General features: G+C 37.9%; 1 protein-coding gene across 1 annotated transcript; it reads right to left on the reverse strand.

Annotated features, from left to right (window-relative positions):
- Window positions 1–1,745: 1,745 nt before the first annotated feature.
- LOC129768381 (uncharacterized) lies at window positions 1,746–19,297 on the reverse strand. The gene is made up of 3 exons (XM_055769994.1): window positions 19,125–19,297; window positions 3,010–3,245; window positions 1,746–2,957 (listed from the first exon to the last, which is right to left on the reverse strand). The coding sequence occupies exons 2-3, from the start codon at window positions 3,143–3,145 to the stop codon at window positions 2,497–2,499; spliced, it is 597 nt and encodes a 198-aa protein (XP_055625969.1). The 5' UTR covers window positions 3,146–3,245; window positions 19,125–19,297; the 3' UTR covers window positions 1,746–2,496.
- Window positions 19,298–23,266: the final 3,969 nt, after the last annotated feature.

Genomic DNA, 23,266 nt, shown 5'->3' on the forward strand with positions numbered 1-23,266 from the left:
TCAACAAGGCTCGGTATCACCTTTCACTTTATTCCTCCTCGTTCTCCATCATTTGGCGGACTCTGGGAAGCCTGTGTAAAATCGACGAAACATATACTCAGTCGAGTTACAATTGACACACTGCTCACACAAGAGGAAATGGCCACAACAATAACACAAATTGAGGCCTGCCTCAACTCACGACCTTTGACACCCCTCTCCAATGATCCTTCCGACCTCGAAGCCCTCACACCTGGTCACTTCCTTATTGGTGCTCCACTCCAAGCACTTCCCGAACCAGATCTCTGCCACCTCTCAACAAATCGTCTGTCGCGTTGGCAACAAATGCAACACACCCTCCAATCTTTCTGGTCCCGTTGGCAGAAAGAATATCTTCCTACACTTCAGAAACTCCAGAAATGGCCTGGCCCAAACCCAAATCTTTCGGTCGGAGATATGGTTTTACTACAGGAAGACAATCAACAATAACAAAATGGTGATGGGTGATAACAAAATTTACCGCCGCACGATCCGCAAGATGTGCCCGCTTCCACACTGCGATGATCCATTCCCCAATTCCCCAAACAGTACAGAACTAGAGCGCTAGCCTCCCGCTCCTCAGCGTACTCCGCACATCGTCCTCGCTATTGTTTCTCCCATTGCTCTCGATTTCGGTGAACGGCTGGTAACCCAGGCGGCAGTCGCAACGGTGAGAACGCGCGGTTGTTTTCGTAAATATGAAAACTCAACAATTATTTCAGGATGACAACGTGTTGAAATAATCATTTCAAGGGGGCCGGCATGTTCCATCTCAATAAATAAAATAAAATTCCTTATTGTTACATTCACAGTACATAGGACAGTACACACATATAATTTATATTTGTAACACTCACAGTACACATTTTACACAACCCTATTACCATGCACAACTAGGATAACTTAACGAAAATATCACAGTTGATCACAACAAAAACACAACACATTAAAATCGCCAATCGAATTACACAAGAATTTAAAACAATTGTAACAATGAACTCACACTACGAATTTATACAATTTTAAACAATGAACTGTACATAGAGAAGAATAGATGAAAAGATGCAGGTTTTTTCAACTGGGAACCCAGTTTTTCCTGCCATGTTCGGAATAAAGTTCTCAGAAAACGGACGTGCTTTTATTCACTCTCGACAAAATCTTCCTTGGACAGACTCTACCATTGGGACCCGATCACGGGACACGGGCAACGCTACTACGAGCGTACATACCCGTTCATAAATATTTCAATTTCTCCCGTGTTTCATAAGTTCTCATCATTGTTAACAGTTTACAGTGATTTCTTGGTAAGTGTTTCGCAGTTGACTATAAAATATAATCAAGTGTAATGTAATTCTCGTCCAAAAAATTACAAAATAAAGTGTCCGAAATTTGAATTCAGTCTGTCTGAAATTTGATTTAGTGTCCGAAGTTTGATTTTTATTCGCTTCATTTGAAAAGCATTTTATTCGATGATTTTTTTTATGTTTTCAATCAAATAGGTTCCAGAGTAGAAAGCTTAAATGTATATAGAACTTATTTATTGAAAATATCAACCAAATAATACCTGTGTATAAAGTTTATATCTGTTTTCTGCATCATATGCCTTAAGCGTCCGAAATATGATTCAGAACGGTACATTAGTCGAATGAAATTAAATGGAAAGAAAGATAATTTCGAAATCAAGGGCATTTTTTATGATACGAGGTGCAACTGCACGTGATAACTCCGATCATTAATATCTATCCAATGAAAAATTTGAGAAAAAACACGTGAATGTTTTTTCAAATTCAAAATAATTAATAAAAAATCCATTTGCGTTGGAGTTTTATCCTACTTTAGGGTTCTCCTCGTGCCTAGTAATAAATAGCGAAAGTATTTTGTAGGGCCATAAGTATTTTTACCTAGTTGCACAGTGCCGAATTATATAAGCGTGTGTTTTTATCCACGACGATCAACGTATAATTATCTAACGTTTATGGCCCATTAGATGCACCCAAACACTCACGAGCGAACTGTCAAACAAACCTCGAGCATTTAATTAAGTTTGGATGACTTTTTCAACAGTTGCCCAGATGAGGGCTCGGTTATGTAAATGAATGAATATATGTAAAAAGACACTGTGATTCGTCATCTTTTATTTTATTTTCACTCTATCTTCCGAGGATGTCCGCGCAAGATGTTTTGACTCATGCACGAGCCACGTAATTTCCCAGCTTTTTGTTTTGATTACGAGTAACTTAATACTAAAGAATGTTCCTAACAATGAACAATTTATTTTCAGCTGGAGCTATTAAGGAAATCTATTGAGATAGCCTAATAATTTCGAATTCATCTTTCGGAATTCTTCTGTACAAGAACACATAAATAAATAAATAAATAAATAAGTTAGCTTATGATTAATTCATGCTGTTGACCCTTATTCCTCCCAGATTTTTTTTTGGCATTTTATGAGAATTTCAAGAAACTGTTTGATTCCTGCTATCGTTTTCGTGCCATTTGACTCCAATGCGGATATGGTGGGTTGCCATTCCTTAGTCCTGGTATATACATCTGCGGATATGGATGGGATGTGGATGCCGCACCATGGATTGGTGCTACTATATCGTTCCTCGCATACGGATGCAAGGGTGCTACGCTACTATGGATGTCCGGAGGCCCTTCCAGCGCAACATGATGACCCGGATCCGTATGAACGTGGATGTTGATGGCTTTCTCCGGGAACGCCCAGCCTTTGTGCTCTGGGGTATGCATTTTGAAAAAGTTGATAACCTTCGCCAATCCGAAGCTAATATGGATAATCAGAATAGACATTCCGACGAAGAGGGTTTTCAAACTAACGGCTACAAGGAACATCAGCAACATTTTTATGCCCCCCAATAGGAGCAATATTGGGAGTACGAAGTTCTTCAATATTCGTATCCGGCCGAATGTTCTGGGCTCTGCAACGATCAGTTTAGTACATAAAAACCAAGAAGTCACTCAAAGCTTTACCTGCTAGTTCGCCGCTCGTTTCTCCATCCGGTTGTATCGTAGATCCTGTGGTAGCTTTTATTTCACCGCAAAGTACCACAATGATTAGTGCAACTGTCGTAACCGCGAGGTGCAATGATGCCTTTTCCGATGTCATTTTATCGCCTCACTATGTTCGTCGAATTGTATCTCGTCTTTCACTGGCGACAGTCTATTGCTCACTGACGGAGTTAGCTCGAGTGGAAGGGATTTTGATGCTGTCGAACAAAGTTATGATGAATATTGGTGGATAAGGGAAGGAAAAGGTCGGAGCTGAAAGATGAACGCGATTATGGCAAGGTAATGCGCAAAAAATGGCAGTCTTGAGATATGCAGAAATTGAACAGTGGTTTAATGTGATCAATTATTATTGGTTTGGGGGGAAACAGATGTAGGATGCTACATTTGTGGTTGATTAAATTGAAACTCTTTGTGTGTTGTTGATTAAAGATTTTACCATTGTGAGTATAATTGGATATCGAATTTATTGTAAATGAGATCGTAACAAAAACATAGGAACTGAACATTCGTAAGAACAGGAGGAAAGGTGCATTCGACTGGAGCGATCGCCTGTCTAATTTATATTGTATATGAATGAAAGTGAATGAAATAATGAAAATAAATAAGGCGTAATAAGAAATAATTAAAAATTCATTTCAATCGCATTTCTCAGACTAATTTAGTAAATCGGTTATATGGAAACAAGACTGGAAATTGTCGTACAGTTAATCAAATCACCAGGCACATGAATAGGAAGTATACCTTCAGAATGTCAGTATAGACGAATTTCAAGCCAACTCGTTTTAAGAGTTGGCGGCACAATCTCAGGTAGCAGTGAAACGTTGTGAGTGTAAAAACATAGGTCATTTAAGCAACTTTGCATTCTTGTATTCTTGAAATATTCAAAAATAAATTAGACCACTTCATGGAAAGGGCCAAACAATTTTTCTTGATTTTTTCCAAAAAAAATATAACTCAAAATTTTTTTTTTTTTATCCGATTTATTTATTTATAAGGCTCATAACATTTTAGCTGTAACAGAGCCGAGTTTAATCGTGTACATGTACATATGTTTATGTTTCTATAAATTGTAAATTACACAGTAGTTAGTAGTAGCCATTTAGGCGTTAAGTTTTCTGTTCCATTACATTATGGTAAATTACACAGTAGTAGCCTTTTTTAGGCGTAAGGGTATTCTTTCTGTTCTTCCATTGTTCAGCAGACCGGACAGCGGAGACAGTTGATATTGATCATTGTTGGGTTATTTATAGAACAGCAGTCCGATGTTTCTTGCAGAACAGAACAGTTGTATGGATAAATCGATCTTTGTTCCACCGTGGATCGATTTCCATCGCTGATGATGGTTGCGTGGACGTAGTTATTCTATAACAACACAAAGATGGTCAATTGAGGGTCCTGAGTTTGAACTCACGATCGATCGCTTGGTAAGCGAACGCGTAACCAAGTGGCTACGAAGACCCCCTAACTCAAAAACTATGATACCTACAAAATTCTGGTCAAAGGATGAACTGTAGGAAATTATTCAGCTTCTCATAAAAAATACCAAACATTTTTCGTAGAAAAGTTTCGTTTAAAAAAATATTCAAAAAATTAAAACTTATTTTTCTCAAAAACGTGTTTTTTTTAGATCTAAAAAAATATATCACATGTGATTTTTCGGTTTTTCTTGCTGTCTTACGTTCAGCTCATTTGGAACCTATTTTCCGATCTTCTGGATGTTTCCCACAGCATTAAAACGCATGGAGATGGTATCTTGACTCACCTTCAATTAATCCGCGAGACTTTGTTGCGTTTGGTTTGTCCACTTTTTTGAATGCTCTAATTCAGCACACCTTTGCCAAATCAGGTATTCGAATGTTTCAAAGCATATAAATAAAATAGTTTTTTCCATGATTCACAGTAGTTTTATAGTATATTTTTTCGGAATCACGTTCAAAAATGGTGATTTCTAAAACCGGACAAACCATGATCAGAGGTGGTCAAACCATGATCATAATTTCTCTTTGAGAAAAAACGTTCAAAAACGTAATAACTTGAATAATTTCAACGCCTTATGGTACTATTAGCAACTAGAGACTTGGGGTTTTTCAACAAACCCAAACTCGTATAGATTATGTGTGATTTTCATGAAGAAAAATCGATTCGCATTTACTAGTAGAGTAAAAACACCCCAAATCGGAAAAACCAAGATCATTTACCCTATCATGTTCTTCCAAAAATGCTTGCTGCTTACGTTCTCTTTTTTTGAGATTTTCCACGTTCTCATAGTCTCACGTCAAATTCATTATTTTTATGTATTTTGAACTACTCAAAGCACTGTGATTTTTTCCAGAGCATGTTCACTGTAAACTTTCATGATGGATGCTTACAGTGATGTGAATATGAGCCGTTGAACTCCAAAATGGAAAACAGAGTTAACGGTTTGGGGAACGAAATTCTTATGAACCGTTTATTTTAATCACCGAAACAAATCCAATTCCATCTTGAGGACTACGTTTTATTACCAATCAATGTAGCCCCGAGGAAACGTCCTTTTAATGGAGGTCTACGTTTAACATGAGAGGTATGAGGGATAAAATGAAAATTTCAAAATTGAACCTGTACGAGAGAATAAATAACTTCGAACGCTTGAAACTTTCTTGATAGATGGTTTTGCGTTCAAAATTTTGCTAACCTCAACCCGAAACATTACTTTTAATCGTTCGTTCGTTTAAACCAGCGGTACTCAACCTTTTTTTCATAGAGACCACAAACCCGTGTTAGTCATGGTGTCGCGAACCGCAAAAAAAATAATAAAGGAGGGTGAGACATGACCGCATTGTTAACATAGAACTACGAAATAATTGCCGGTGAGAACAAACATTGCAAACAAACAATTTAATAATGAAACTCTCTGATACAAATATTCGATAGCAATTGAATGATTTCACAGAGTGAGGAGCGCGAACGTTTCGCGAAGCAATTTGAGTTTATTATCAAATTAATTCTAAGCAAGCATTGACATGTACTGTTGATGCCCGCTGTCTTGAGCATTGAAACTGAAATACTGATATTTTTGAACGTATAAGTAGTTTTTCGGTATCTCTTAGCAAAATTACATCTCCAACGCAGAACGAAAAATCTCAAAAGACGCAGAACGGCAACAGAAAATCCGAACCAAATCATTTTTTGTGGTGGCGGCGGAGGCGAAAGCATTTGCATCGAAACAAATTTTCATCTTTAGTTTACCACCGAAGAATACAACTGTCAACGCTGAAAAATACCTTACGTCTCTTTTAATCCGGGAACAATAATTGAAATCACGAAAAATGGATAATCAATTGAAAAAAACCACAAATAAGACATTCACGATTTATCAGTCATCCAGCTAGCGACCGGATGGCAGCAATTGTGTTGGTAAATGGTAAATGGTGTTTCTCTAGGCCGAGTTGTTTTGTTTGATTTTTCAAATCGGTCTTTTTGAATGAACTAAGCTTAAAGCCTCTATAATTCAAAAGAACATCATTACACCAATAAATACAAACACACTCCTAAAACTCACACAGTTGCAAAATAGAATCTGAGATTGGCCAGGGTGAGCTCAATATTTATAGAACTTTCACTGACAGCCAATGATATGCATCGACAAATACTGATGAAGATGTACTTTGAAACAGGTACTCATATTTATACATTTTTGTGATTTCAATTTTTTTTTTTCGAAAAAGTTTTGAGCTTTTGAAATATGTTTTTGGGTCAATAAGTAACCTGCATTACTCATAGGGTAAATGATATTGGTTTGTCCAATTTGGGGTGTTTTTACGCAACTAGTAAATGCAAATCGATTTTTCTTCATGAAAATCACACATAATCGATACGAGTTTGGGTTTGTTGAAAAGCCCCAAGTCTCTAGTTGCTAATACTACCATAAGGTGTTGAAATTATTCAAATTTTTATGTTTTTTAACGATTTTCCTTAAAGAAGAATTATGATCATGGTTTGACCACCTCTGATCATGGTTTGCCCAAAAAAATTATCATGGTTTGTCCGGTTTTAGAAATCTCCTTTTTTGAATGAAAACATTCGAATTCAATTAGATGTTGCATTTATCATTGCTTGAGTTTACTGCCATCATATTGATTCATTCATAATTTAGGCTTTCTTCAGAATATTGCCTTTTCTTGGGCATTTTAGAAGTGTTCACCTCAACACAATCAACACAGAAAAACCATACTTCTGCTATGCGCGAAGCACACCATAAACAAATATAAACAAACTGCAGCGCGCCAAGCGATTGCCATAGAAATCATTTAGACAAAACAACATTATTGAATTGGACAACTCATGATCAGAATTGAGTTCATCAAAATGCGTTAATTTAATAGTTTAGCTATGTAAATCCGATACAAATGGTGAGCAAGCATGATGTTTACAATATTTATAAGTGTTGTAATCCAGAAAAGGTCTGAATACGTGCCAAATAATCATCTGGTGATCGATTAAAAGTTAGCTCGAATGAGGGGCGCATTGACACAAATAGAAGGTGTATTTTATAATCCTTTAAAACAGGTGATTTCGTAAAAATATACTATCAAACTACTATAAATCATGTAAAAGGCAATTTCATTTATATGTTTCGAAACATTCGAAGGCCTTATTTGACACAGGAGCGCTGAATTAGAGCATTCAAAAAAGTGGGCAAACCATGATCATATTTTCGACTGGACAAACCAAGATCATTTACCCTACACCTTTTATCTCTCGAAAGAAGTGATTGACATACCACTTTGTACAACTGAAAAAGAGGTATTGACGCTCGAAATTTTGCACCCCAAACGTAACACTCTCGTTTAAGAAATTTTAAACTTACGCTCCAGTACAGATTCAAATATAATGTGATGCAAAAATACAGAGGCACGCTTAACCAGACGGCAAGCAAATCGACGTGGTACTTCACCTAAAAAAATTGCACCATACTGTGCGATATCTATCTTCCATTCTTCCTAATAATCGAGCAAAACCACTGTTTGTTTGACATCAGCGATGAAAAAGACTGCTGATAGCTGGAGCGAGACGACTTGAATGATGGTGATGATGTTTAGCATTATAGAGGCTTCAAAACTCATCAGATCATTCGCCTCTAGCCAGAAAAAATCCCAATTTGGAAAACTAAACTAAACACTCAGCATTGAGTAAGGTTATTTCGAAAGTCTAGCTGCCATCCGGTCGCTGGTTAGATGACTGACGAATTGTGAATACCTTAATTTGAAATCGCGAATGGCTTGTTTATACTCAAAAAATAGAATACGGCGAAGCAAAGATTGCAATATTTTTTCTATCCACATTGTCCGTAGAACGAATGCTGCATTTGTATTTCAAGCGACCGATTTTTATAGAGGTCTGATAAGCAGTGATATTTAAATATTGTCCGACCGAATTTCCGATTTGATGGAAACGCAAACCATCAAAATCCGTTCAGAGCTAATATAAGTATTAACTTTGAAACTGTTTCAAAAAAACATGACCTGTTTTCTGATTTGGTCTCATTACTGAAAAACGTAGTCTTATGCCAAAAAAAGGTAATTCATATTTCCCATTTTTATTTTTATACACCAACATCAACAGGATTAGTCGTAATGATCGGATGAAATATATTCAATAGATATTTAATCTACTAATACTACTTAACTAGACAAAAATGTAATGTTAGTAAATGTGCAATGTGTCAAATTCCACTGTTCTCATCTCATGTTTCCTAGATATAAGTTTTCTTAAGTTTTCTTGATTGTTGCACATAAATGTAGCTGACCAGGCGGGCCAACCAGAAGAGCCCGGTGGGCCGCAGGTTGAGTATAGCTGGTATAAACGGTTTTATTCCCCCCCCCCCAACTTCTCCCTCCAAGATGCCGCGAACAAGCTAGGAGTCTCGTCTACATCCGTACATCGAGCTAAAAAACGAGTCGTACTGTCTACTTATACGAAGGCAGTGATGCCAAATCGAACGAGGTACTGATGAGGTACTCTTGAGAAGTGCTAGAACCAATTTTGACCATATTACCGAGATACGAAACAAGCCTTATTAGTCTGGAGTAATAGTAGTATAAGTAGTTTTAGTCGTTGTTTGTAATTGTAGTGTTTAATATTCATTATCGGAAGGCATTAAGACAGCTATGTATAGCCTGTTGTTTTGATAAATAAATGAAATGAAGCCATTGGAAGTGTTATGACGATCACCTCTTTCCAAAAATAAAATGTCTAAGAGTTATACGTTTGTTTATTATTGACCCGAAAACTTGTTCCTGTAGCCTAGAAATAGCATTGAAAACTGGCTATTAACATCACACAAATCTGTATATAAGCAGGAACCCCCTCGGAAATCCACTCAGTTGTGATTGTGATGTGATCGCATGTGTACTGAATCGCACGTAACGGTTGATGATTTTATACGATGACAAAGATATATAATATTGGTAGTGGAACTAATATAAAATCGTCTGTGGCGGCAGTAGATGTCTAGAAGAAAAGATACATACTGGCATCAAGAACACAAATCTCGTGTATTGTTTCCAGTGAAGATTCCAGATTGCAGAGGTTTGCGAGAATAAGAGAGTTGTCAACCGCAGAAGCTTTCAAATCGATGTAAATTGTGTCCACTTGTTTGCACTGACCGATATTACGAAGACAGATCGGAGTAACTCAGTGACATTTGGGGTTACATTTCTTCCGGGTAGAAACCATGTTGGTTTGTAGAGATGCTACCATTTGTTCTGTTGAACATAAAGCTGGAGACGAGAATTTCTAGCATTTTCGAACATGCACAGAGAAATTTAATTCACGGAAATGTAGACCCTCCTTGTAGATTGGAAACATATACGATGAATTTGACCAAAGACAGAAAATTTCATATGCGCAGAAGTGGCTCTATAAGTTGGACAGAGAATTTTTTATAACACATGCATGAATTCGGACCAGAACTCTGCAACGATTTTAGTTTCTTGACAGCTTTAACGAATACTTTCAGGGTCACCTAGCATAAGCAATTGTGACCACAAAATTAAATAAAATTAAAGAGAGTTCCAACTCGTATCACATCCACCCTATTCTCCAGACTAGGCTCCTAAGTTGAATAATAAAAATAAGTTTACCCCTAACAATTAAGTAGTTTTTATTTTTGCATGGACTTATCAAGCGTGAGCGTGAGGTGTAGTAACCCACAAACATTCTCCATCAGACAACAGATGCTATGCATAATTTCATCGAGCCCCCATTTCGTGTTTCAAATCACTCCGCAGTGTGTAACATCTTTCATTTACAAGACAATATTGACCCTTAGAGGCGATTTTGCTGTCAAAAGACAAAGCCATTGTATGTGACACCAGCCTTAAGAAATCACGTTGGAAGGTTATAGATTGCTTATTGGCTGAAAGCACTCCCTTCGAGCGGTGCAATTTTTGTGCAAGGGAGCTTGTTGAAAGCACTGTACTGAGTATGCATTATGCATGTTCTCAGCATTCGTTGCGAAGCGAACAATTTGGATGCTTTGGATGATTTGGATGCGATCACTTATTCTTCTGTTTCGCGCTTGGGTATTATGATGGACGATGCTTATCTACGATTGGTTCCGCAATGGTTTGAAGTATAACAATTGTACTTTGCAGCTACGTCCAATTTTCTAGTTTTAATTTCATATATTTATAGACTAATAGTTTAATAATCAGTTCAAAAATTCAACTGCGGATTTCATTCTATTGACACTGGGCTAAAAAAATATGGCATATGGCTTTCAAATACACAGCTTTAGTCCAGCTACACACAGTAAATGTTGTACAATACAAAGTCCGGGAGCAAAATCACATCGGATCGTTGAACGTGTTGTGAATGGATACCGATAGATCGAGAGATATCGCACAAACAATTACAAATGTCTGGTTAAGAGTACTCCCGTATTTTTGCATTACACACACACATTTTTGTTGTTTTTTTATCCCATTTATTTTATTTTTAAGGCTCATTAGCATTTTAGCTGTAACAGAACCGAATTTTAATCGTGTACATGTCACATGGTTATCATATCTATAATTAGCACATTACACAGTTGCCATTCGCCAGTATTCCTTCTATACCATGGTACATTCACACAGTATACATATGGTACATTCACACAGTAGCCGTTTAGGCGTAAGAGTATTCTTTCTGTTCTTCCATTATCCAGTTGGACCACCGGACAGCGGAGACAGTTGATTGATCATTGTTGAGTTATTTATAGAACAGCAGCCCGATGTGTCTTGCAGAGCAGAGCAGTTGTATGGATGAATCGATCTTATTTCGACCGTGGATCGATCTCCATCGCTGATGATTGTTGCGTGGACGTAGCTATTCTGTAACAACACAAAGATGGTTAATGAGGGCCCTGAGTTTTGAACTCACGATCGATCGCTTACTAAGCGAACGCGCAACCAATGCGGCTACGGAGACCCCCTTATTTTTGTTGTTGCCAAAAGATAAAAAAATACGACACGCAGCCAGATTGAGTATTATCGAAGCTATACCAATACCCAAGGGAATCGACCCATTTCTGAATCAAATGATCACGGTTAATTGTAAAAGAGAAATATGTATATTGTTCGCAAAAGATCATGGCCTAAGTGCGGCGAAACACCACAAACAATTTGGAATCTTTTTTCTGTAGGAGCCTTGAACCACTGCAATAGTCTTTTATGAGGTACTACCAGTGGTAGCATGGCCTCACGAATAGTTCAAAGTTTTATTGTTCACAACAGAACAGATTACAAGAATTGATAAGGAAAAAAAAATACCGGAATGGATCAACATAAAAGCTGCTGTGTTTTATTATAACAACGCGAAACCACCCACATATTTGATAACGCGCCAGAAATTGGGGAAGTGTTGAAGTTTTGATACATCCCTCAAATAACACGGACCATACGAATGAAACTAAATTTGGCATGTGAAGATTTTAGGGGGCAATAAATGTTTCTATGTGGGTTTGATACTCCTCCCCCTCTCTAAGGAGGGCTACCATTCAAATGAAACAAAAATTTCTGCATTACTCGAGAATTCATCAAGCAAATGAAACCAAATTAGGCATATGGAGGTTTTAGAGTGCAATAAATGATTCTATAAAGGCTAGATACTCCTCCTTCCTCTCCTAGGGGGAGCTGCCACACAAATGAAACACAAATTCCCACATCACTCGAGAATTAATCAAGCAAATGCAACCAAATTAGGCATCTGGAGGTTTCAGGGTGCAATAAATGATTCTATGGTGGCTAGATACTCCTTCCCCTCTCTTTGGGGGAGCTGCCCTACAAATGAAACACAAATTTATGAAACCAAATTAGGCATGCAAAGGTTTTAGGGGTGCGGCGAGTGTCGTAAGTGTCGTAAGTCCATTTGATGTTTGCGCTAGAGGAATTGAGAAATTGTTCGAAAGTGAAATTGGATTTTCAGGTTGAAAAACACACTCCTATATTTAGTATATTTTATTATATGTGGTATATTTTCTATATCAAAATGTCAAATCTATATATTCATGTAACGGATAAACATGGTTTTTGCAACTGATTGAAGAATCTCGAACGAAAATGCGATTGGACTCATGAACGTTTTGCTTGATAAGAAAACGTGAATGTTTGAAAGTATGCATAACAAAAAATCTATTCAGGGCGGTAAGAAGATTGCCGGGTCAGCTAGTAAAAAAAATTGAACCAATATCTTGCAGGAATTTCAGTGTCAATATTCAATGTGTAATAAATTTTGATAGCGTGCTACAACCAGGGATGCCATCTATAATTTTCAAAAATCAGGGAGAATGAAAATAAAATTCAGAGATAATCAAGATAGCTCATATTAGGCTGTCCGGAAAGTTAAAGCCATCTTTATGAATTTAAAGAAACTTCTATGGAAAGAAGAAGTAACATGCTCCTGCGAGAGAAGTATATAAAAAAATTAACTTAAGAATGGTTGAACCACGGAAACCGTTTGCAACTTGTATATTCTATCCTCCTAGAACATGTTTGCTTTCTCGTCGAAGACTGTTGCGAGCTATACTTGTGGGATAACAGGTTGCTTGGCAGTAGCATACAGAACTCACAGAACCCCCAGGAACAGAGTATGACTTTCTTCGGGCGAAAAAAATGTTTTCCTTGAGTAATGTTACCCTCTGGCACGTATTCCTACAGCAATAACTCTGGGGTTACATCTACATACTACATACACTCAGCAATGTTGTTCCTAATCTCATTATAATTTCATGAAATCCGTCAGATAAACTGGCTTCATGTAATTTTCTAGCACTGTCTCGAAAGGCCACGAAACAATTGAGTGTAGAGATAAAAAAAAGGTAAGTACAGCTTCGTATCAAGAGAATTTAGCCTCATATAAGGTTTATACAAAGCTATTATGACAGTTCTCATTTCCAACTAAGAAAACTTTGGAATGGTAATCGGTATACTCATCAAGGGTAATTTTTATTCTGTGAAGAAAAGGTACAAAAATCAGGAAAATTCAGGATCATTTATAAAAATCAGGCAAAATAGAATGTTTGTCAGGATATCAGGGAACGTGCTAAAAAGTCTGGGAAATCCTGAAAAATCAGAAAGGTTGGCATCTCTGACTAAAATTATCTGATATATAAACAAAAATTCTAAAAGCTGCAGCCTGATCCTGCCGAACTGGTGATAAAGTGGTCACCCTGATGGATATGTCTATTTCTTGTGTCCACATACCGCTACAGTTCCCGTTTGTCGAAGAATTTTGTAGTTACCATAAGGCGTCTATTAGCTTTAGTGAACAGATCATGTAAGTCGTTACCCACCAATGACTATTTAGTCCTCAAAAAAAAGTAACTACAAAGAAATCATACAAATATCCGTTTACCTCTTCTATAATATGCGAACAGTCATCCAAACTGATTTTATAAAGATTCTGCAGTTCTCCAAATCCCGGCTACACCGATTCTTGCCAAGTCCTGCTCCACCTGGTCCAACCATCTCGCTCGCTGGGCTCGTTGGCGTTCTAAAACACCAAGCGCTTGTGAGTCCTCTTCAAGCATCGTCCATGCTTCGTGCCCATAGAGAACAATCGATCGAATTAGGGATTTGTATATGGTACACTTCGTACGGAGTTTGTTGGACCTCAAGAATTTGCGGAACCCATAGTAGGCAAGACTTCCATTGACTATGCGTTTACGAATTTCACGGCTGTTATTATTGTCATTATTATCAACGAGCCAAGGTAGACAAATTCCTCCAACACCTCGAGCTCGTCGCCGTCGATCACAACACTACTACCAAGAAGAACTCTGTTGTAATCAGTCCCTCCTGCTAGCATGTATTCAGTCTTAAACGCATTGATCCCAAGCCCACTCATTTGTTGAAGATATCAGGTCGAAAAAACTAAATTTCACTATAAATTTCTGAAATGCGATGCTCACAAAACTACATCGGAATGGCTACTGAGAGAGCAATTTCTGTTTTTATTTATATTATGATATGCGATAATTCTACTGAAGTACAGGGTATTTCAAAAGTTATGAAATTCTTCAAACATAAGGAGACTAACAGTACAACATCAATATCAATAGTTATGCTACCAAACAAGCAATTGACCACCTTACCCCCGCTGACTGACATTTCACCCTCCGTAATCCATTCATTCAGCAGTTAATCCCCTCAAATTTAAGTTTAACATAATAGTAAATGTGAATTAATCCTATAACAATATCTGGTGGTCAGGGCTGAGCATCGCGTGCAGATATGTGAAGCATGAATAATAGAAAAGCGCGCCGCATGTTACTCTTCGACGTGTTAATGAATGAAAATAAGAAAAGGCAAGAAAATGTAATGTAATGAGCGCTGTTTACATTTCACTTTCATTGACCTTCATTGAGATGAAGTTTTGTTTTCATTATTTGTTTTGTTTCCGTAGCTCATCGATCCACCCGCTCAATATAATGATCTGTAATATGGCGAAGTTTTTGAATGCGATTAAGTATAATTGCGAGGGAGTTATTTGTAGAAATTGACCGAGTTGAAGCACATACGCAGGAGAAATTTTTGAATTAGCATTCGCAATTTGGAATGTTAGGGCGCTGGTATATAGGGCAAAATCTGCGCATATTATTGTTAGCCATCATTGTACCAAATTGCCAAAATTATATGGTTTCCTTCCGAGAAGTCGTTGAATCTCTCTTCTCCGATGAGTGTAGTGAGCATACCAATCTTGTCGACCTACGTTATTCGTAATGACAGAGAAACTCCGCGATTGTCGTATCTGTTGTTTTTCCCCGTCACTTACCTACGACGAATTTTGGGAGAGCATTGTTCTCCTTACAAACTAATTGCAGGTAGTCCGGGAAGAATGAGGTGTTTGCACTCTAATGCTATTAAACAGTGATCACAATTAATCCTTTTTGTTATGCAAATTAAAGGAATCATGAATGTGAAAAAAATCACCTCGATTTCATGACGAAATACAGTGGAATGCGTTTATAATGACATCAAAGAGAGGTCATCATAAGCGGACGTCATACAAAGCGTTTTGTGAAAAAAACCGTTTTTTTGTAAATATGTACTTATTCATGTAATGAAATCATTATATCAGACTATTTTTACAAATAATTTCATATGAAAACGTTGTGTAATTACGTCGTAATTGACTATTGGTCAATATAAGTGAAGTCATAATAAATGGATTCTACTGTATATCAACATGATGAATTTCTGAATACATGAAGTTTCATAGTATAATTCTTCGCGAAATTCTAAAGTGCTACCTTGAGCATGAAATTGAACGAAAACGACACAAACGTCACCAGTTACAATAGTTAGAATAGAGTAATTCCAAATGAAATTGACAAATGACAAAACATGAGTATTCTTGATTCGAACGAAAGTTTGTATTTCGTTTGGGTTGAAGAAAAATGAGTTTTCCACAGCATTTGGGAATTTTTTGTTTATTTATCTTATTTTATTAAAAAAAACACTTTAATTTGCAATATCTAAAATACATATTTTTAATTTTGTTTTAATTTGTTCATATAAAATAGAAGTCATGTAGAAAATTTACAAAATATGTCCAAGACGGTAAAACTGTTTTTGACGAACCTTTTGGAACATCGATTTTTTTTTATGTTAACAATCATTTTAAGGCACAAATTATGAATCCTGATGTGATTTAAAATAGAAAAGATCTTTATCAATCTCCTTCTAAATGCAGCCATTCTCGAGATATTTGAAAAAAACATTTCTAATTTATTTTTTTTAAATTTATATGTCTATTTTATTTTTTTTTAATTCAACTGAATGCACGGAATCCTTATCAAGGTTTCGAAGAAAGGGGACCTGACTGAATGCGAGACATCATGCTGTTGTGCGTAAATTCTTAAAGTCCTGTACAAGGTAATCCTCAACCAGGTCAAGGAGAAGATAGATGCGACACTCCAATGGCTACAGGCGGGATCTAGAGCTGGTAAGGCATGTTACGACCATATTGCTAGGCTGCGCATCACTATCGAGCAGATTAATGAATTCCAGGAGTCCCTTTACCTGGTGTGGTGGTGTGGTCGATTACGAGATAACTTTCGGCCGTCTCAACCACGATAATCTCTGGAGCACCCTGAGACGCAAGGGAGTTCCGGATGAACTAGTCAATCTGGTCAATCAGTACAGGGCCTTTGAGTGCAGAGTCTTGCGCTACGGGATCTTGCCTGGTGTGGCTGGTGTTAGGCAAGGCTGTTTACCTTCACCACTACTATTCCTCATCGTTATCGACGAGATTATGGAGGGCACTATCGACCGTGAACCGAGCCGTGAGCTCCTCTGACGCCTGAGGTATATAATTCGACCCTGGTGGCGAGACAACCGGATCTCAAATGACGAGCTAAATCGTCGTTGCCAGCAGATGTGATTTCAACAGAGATCCAGGAGCGTAAGTGGCGATTGGTCGGCCATACATTACGGAAGAGTGGTACTGAAATTTGGAGACAAGCACTACACTGAAACCCTTAAGGACATCGCATCAGAGACAGACCCGGAGGTTCCTGGCGACGGAGGAACATTTTTTCGTCAACCACTGCATTGTGTGTTCAGTTTTCCCATCAAAAAACAATGTTAGATCATAATACGATATTCCCCTTTTTTCATTTTCTATACGAATGCTCTGGAAGTGACACTTCAACAACTGTAGTTCGTGAACAAATAAACGGAATGTCATGAAAGTTCACACATAACTTAACTTCGAACATAACGAACATAACATAACGAATTATTCACACTCTCGATTTTTTTTCCATTTCTGAATCTATTTGCCACCAACGATTTTCAACTGGCACGGATTCTTTGTTCTTCCTTTTTTCTCATTATCCATTCATTACACAAAACATTTTGATTTATCTGAACTGAAGATTTTACTAATGAAACTTTTAATTTCTGGCCCTTTAGGAATGGATTCCAATACAATCTATTAATACTGTTGTGTTTCTCCTAGATTAGTCTTCTATTTTTCAGTATTCTTCAATGCAGTATCGTTAAAATTTTCCACAGTTTTAAGATTCCTGTATTTCTCCTAGAATCAACTAGACTTTCAAAAACGATTTGCACCTCACTTGTCAAAAGTGCTTCTCCCTTTATGTTGAAGAATTCTAATTGAATCATTCAAATTGACAGCATCATCAGTGGAAGATACAACGAGAATAAATGTTTGATTATTTCTCAGGTTAAAAGCATCCATAGTTTGAGACAGAGAGTTAGGGTAGACATAACATTTTTCTTTTGATGGGAAATATGAGCACAATCCGTCAAAAATATCAAGAATCTTCTCGATAGAAAGTTGGAGACAAAAGGCATCGTGTGTTACCATGCTCAAGCAATAATGTTCACCGATGAAATCCCCAAAACTTTTTTTAACACAAACCTTGTAGATATGAACAATTTTATACAATTTCACAGCACGTTTATCAGTATCGATTGCCAAACAATTGATTGCCTGTTCAATATGTTCATTTGTCAAGAAAAATATTAGAAATAATAATGAGGAATAAATATGTTTTCTTTATCCTCAAAATACGGTACGAATTGATAAAAAGACGGGACAATCGAAAATAATCCAAAAAACGATACTGTCCCGGTATGTAGTCGTAAATGTAGTCGTAAATATAGTTTGAATACACAGAATATCATATTATACGATAATTTAATAGCTTGCTACAATTTAGCTCAACACGATTAAAACTTTTTTCTTTATCCTTGCTGTAACTGCCGTGTAACGAAAATTCTCAACTAAGAAAAAAAATGACTCAAGTAATACCTACGTTAGAACGGAAAAAAGTTTCTCTGGAAACGTTAGTGTCATCCAAAAAGAACTACCGTGTAGCTAGGAGAATGTGATTACACACTCACAGTTCGAGATTTTAGAGACACTAGGAATGCCGACATTATTTGGTGCTTCATATAAGTTCGTGTGTTCAGAAGATGACTAGAACCTCTAATAGACAGAAACCGCGAAAGTTTGCACCAATTTTATTGAAGCGATTCTAAAAATCAGTCGACCGGGGAAACTTTACAAAGTTAGAAAGCTTACAATTATTCAATTGAACAACTCTTGTATCATTCAAGAAATTATTCATATTTATGGCAATTATCATAAATGTGAATAATAACAGCAATGGATGTTATTCATCACATGAGTATCATTTGTTTATTAGTCTTTCAGCACCACACGGATTTGTTACGGTCGCGTTTTCATTCAAAACAGTGGCTCACTATTTTAGTTCCAATTTTCTTTTCCATCGCACGAAATGGACTACATTTCACATTTGATCACTATTCTTCCAAGACATTTTTGACAGTTATGTTCACCTAATTTCTCCGCCACACTTCTCAAACATCCCCAAACCTTAGAATCGCTCTAGGTTCATAAACATCCGTTATAGTGTCACACAGGCGGCGTTTATTAACATAGAAGAGGCCAATATTACACAAGCGCAAAAACCGGAATTGGGTGGTTTTACAGTTGTCGTCATCCTCTTTGGGTCCAAACTTTAAATATCGGGTTATCGCTCGGGTTACACAACTCACTTTTTTTTCGAAACAAAACTGTTCCGTTTTGGTGATCACATTTCGATCCTGATGGTTGACTTCTCAGATAAAATTTTCATGAAACTCTAAGTCGCACACTGATTAGCACACTAAATCTTCGCCAAACTCCGGTCCTCTCAAGTGGTAAGGTAAAACTGAGTGGTTTCCTCCGGCCAGGCATCTGATGATACTGTTGATAGCAGCCACCGACTTGGAACGAAAGAGGTGTTTTTTTTTGGTCAGACACTCTCACTCTTTTCGAACTCTTTCTCTCCTCTTGCGGTGAAACACGGTGTATGCGTTTCGCGTGCCATAATGGGCATGTACGTGTACATGTGCCCACTATCCAACGGAAATAATTTTCAAATCTCTGGTTCACGCACATGGTCTTGACGTGATTTTGATGAAAGAAAAAAAATATCGTTTTAATTCTTCAAGTTGTTTGAATAATGATGGTGAAAATATATTTCTTCAAAATGGTTAATGTTCAACAGAGCATAGTTTTACACATAAAGTTACCTTTTTTGCAATAAAATATTTCACTCCTGTGTTAATTATGGAAGGCGTCAAGAGCAAACGTTCCGCGGAAAAAAACGGCGATCTTGCGCGGGTGCGGCGCGCAATGTTATGTGCGAAGAAAACATGCCGCAGTATATGTGTATAAGTTCATTTCTCTTGGTACCACTAGACTGGATGCTGAAATTGTAATGTACTTTCTCTATGAGTGACGCTCGGAACAACGATGCTTGAAGCTCAGGTTGTATCAAAAATAATAGTGTAGCATCGGACTTCGTTCATGTGATTTCTAAAAACATTCGAATTCAAAAGAATTTTTAATCATCTACGATGTGTCCTAGAATAGAAGTAAATTGGATGAAGATCCGGTGAAAATGCCCGACATTCTTCGGTTATGATAAAATCGAGCAAATTTTCTGCACACCATGCCCGTGTCTTCTTTGCTTCATGATCCGAGGTAGAACCCTATTGTAGCAATATGGCTTATCTCTGTACAAGCTGAAATCATGAAAAAGCTAATGGTTGTTCGAAACCTGCTGAATGTAATATATTATGATGACAGTGGAGGCGGCTTCACAGCCTTACATCAAGTTCATTGTGACTCTCCTGAGAGAGAAACAGTTTTTCATCTGAAAATAAAGAGATACATTTTCCATGCCGAAAAACTGACAATAACCTTCTCTTGATGAAATTACCCTGTTAATTTGCCTATTCTGGTACAAACTGTACTTGTCAGTCATTTGGAGATGATTGTACTGCAAGGCTAAGACAAGGCAGTACAAATTGCAAATCGGCGGAAAAAATGCATAGGGGCAACAAAAATACTGTAACAGAGAGGTATCGTTTGATTGTGGAAACGCACATTAAACATACTCTACCTGAGGAGCGTATCGAAAAGTACTCCTAAACTTTTTTTTTCCCAAAATATATTTTTTATTAAGGCACATGTGGCGTTAGCCTGACGGGGCCGGGAGTCCAATATTTTGACAATTTTTGTCTTACAACTATGTTAGTAATATGTAACCAATTACTCGCGGTTGGCTCGAGGTTAGTATTACAAGTGTTCTCATAATTGGTATGTTGCAGTCTTCGTTGCTCTGTACGTGTGCCCGACACGGGATACTTCCTATTGGGATGCAGCTGACCATTAATCAGCAACGCCCCCCTAGTCTGTACCCCATATCTAGCGTGGTGCGCCTTTCTCGACTCGAGGAATCCAGAATAGAATGGTCACTAGCCGGCGCAATCATCAGCTCGTGTAGAGTTGTCATGAGCGGTACAACCTTTGGCTCTTGTTGAATGATCAGTGGACCGCACAACCTTCGGCCCGTGCATCTGTAAAGAGTGTGTGTATGTATTGCCGCGACTAAGTAAAAGTTTATCGATCGGATAGGAGGGATATGAAACGGGGACACAACGAAGGAAACATCATTAAACGTTGACATCGGCGTTTCTGAGGAACAGGTATAGATGAAGCAGAAGATCAGGATCCCGGCTACCTAAGACATCCAGGACGGGGATATCCGATTTTCTGCCTTTTGCTCTCAGTGCTCTAGAGAGCTGAGAGCGAGCAGCATGGAACCGGATACACGACCAGACAACATGCTTGATGTCGTGGTAGCCATCGCCACAATCACAAAGATTGTTTGCTGCGAGCCCAATGCGATAGAGATGCGCGTTTAGGTTGTAGTGATTGGACATAAGCCGAGATATCACGCGAATGAAATCACGACCTACATTCAATCCCTTGAACCATGCACTCGTCGAGACCTTAGGGATAATCGTGTGTAACCAACGACCGAACTCATCACCACTCCACATGCGCTGCCAACTTACGAGCGTATACTGACGAGGAATGTGGAAAAATTCATTATAAGCAATTTGCCTTTCAAAAAGTGTGCCAGTGTGTGTTAACTTTTGTTAACAGTGAATTTTATTAAAGAATATTAAGTTTACTTAGCAATGAAATGAGAAAATCAAGCTTATTATTGATTTCTAAAAATGATCGAAACTTAAATTTAACTCCACTCATCAAATTCTGCACAGTAGTCTTTGTGCACTTTCTGGACGCTGCAGACCAAATCTTCTTGAAGTCTGACATATTTTCAGAAACTGTACCTTCCTTCTTGAACTTGGCCTTAACAATTGCCCATTAACGTTTAATTGGCCGCAGCTGCGGACAGTTAGGTGGATTGAGGTCTTTTTCGACGAACATGATGTTGTTTTCCGAAAACCTTCGTAGAGTGGATTTGTCATGATGTGCCGATGCCAAATCCGCCCAGAATTGAGGAGGAACCTCGTGCTTTCTATGAAGTGGAAGTAATCTCTCCTTCAAGCATTCTTCCACATAAATTTGAGCATTTATTGTCTATCAGCTGATCCAGCAAACTTCGTCCCGCCCAAAATTTATATGTATGGGAGCCCCCCTTTAGAGAGGGGGAGGAGTGTCGAACTACCATAAAAATGTTTATCGATCCCTAAAACCTCTATATGCTAAATTTAATTCTATTTGTTTAATTAGTTCTCGAGTTATTTAGCATTCTCCACCCCCCCCCCTCCTCTTTAGAGAGGGGAAAGGAGTGTCAAACCACGATAAAAAATTATTGCTCCCTCAAACCTCCATATGCCAAATTTGATTCCATTTGCTTGATTAGTTCTCGAGTAATGCAGAAATGTGTGTTTCATTTCTATGGCAGACCCCCCCCCCCTCCTTGGCAAGGAGGGAGGAGTGTTGAATCACCTTAGAAATGTTTCTTGCCCCCTAAAACCTCCACATGCCAAATTTGGTTCCGTTTGCTTGATTAGTTCTTGAATTATGAGGAAATGTATGCTTCATTTGTACGGCAGTCCCCTCCCCCCCCCTTCCTCAGAGAGAAAGGAGGAGTGTCTATTCACCATAGAAACGTTTCGTATCCCCTCCGCATGCCGAATTTGCCTCCATTTGTTTGATTAGTTATCGAGTTATGCAAAAAATTGTCTTTCATTTGTATCGCAGCTCCCCCTTAGAGAGGGGTTGGAGTGTCTAACCACCGTGAAAACATTTATTGCACCCTGAAACTCCCGCATGCCAAATTTGGTTTCATTTGCTTAATTAATTCTCGAGTAAGGCAGAAATTTATGTTTCATTTGTATGGCAGCTCCCCCTTACAGAGGGGGAGGAGTGTCTAACCACCATAGAAACATTTATTGCATCCTAGAACCTCCACCGGCCAAATTTGGTTTCATTTGCTAGAATAATTCTCGAGTAATGCAGAAATTTGTGTTTCATTTGTATGGCAGTCCCCCCTTAGAAAGGGGGGTGGAGTGTCTAACCACCGTAAAAACATTTATTGCACCCTATACCTCCACATGCCAAATTTAGTTTCATTTGGTTGATTAATTCTCGAGTTATGCAGAAATTTGTGTTTCATTTATATGGCAGCCCCCCTTAGAAAAGGGGGAGGAATGTCTAACCCTCATAGAAATTTTTATTGTACCCTAATTTTCCACACGCCAAAGTTGGTTTAATTTGCTTGAATAATTCTCAAGTAATGCAGAAATTTGTGTTTCATTTGTGTGGCAGCCCCCCTATAGAGAGGGGGAGGGGTCTCGAACTATCATAAGAACCTTCCCCGGCCCCAAAAACC

This window comes from Toxorhynchites rutilus, chromosome 2 (genome assembly GCF_029784135.1).
Source record: "Toxorhynchites rutilus septentrionalis strain SRP chromosome 2, ASM2978413v1, whole genome shotgun sequence".
Lineage (NCBI taxonomy): Eukaryota > Metazoa > Arthropoda > Insecta > Diptera > Culicidae > Toxorhynchites > Toxorhynchites rutilus.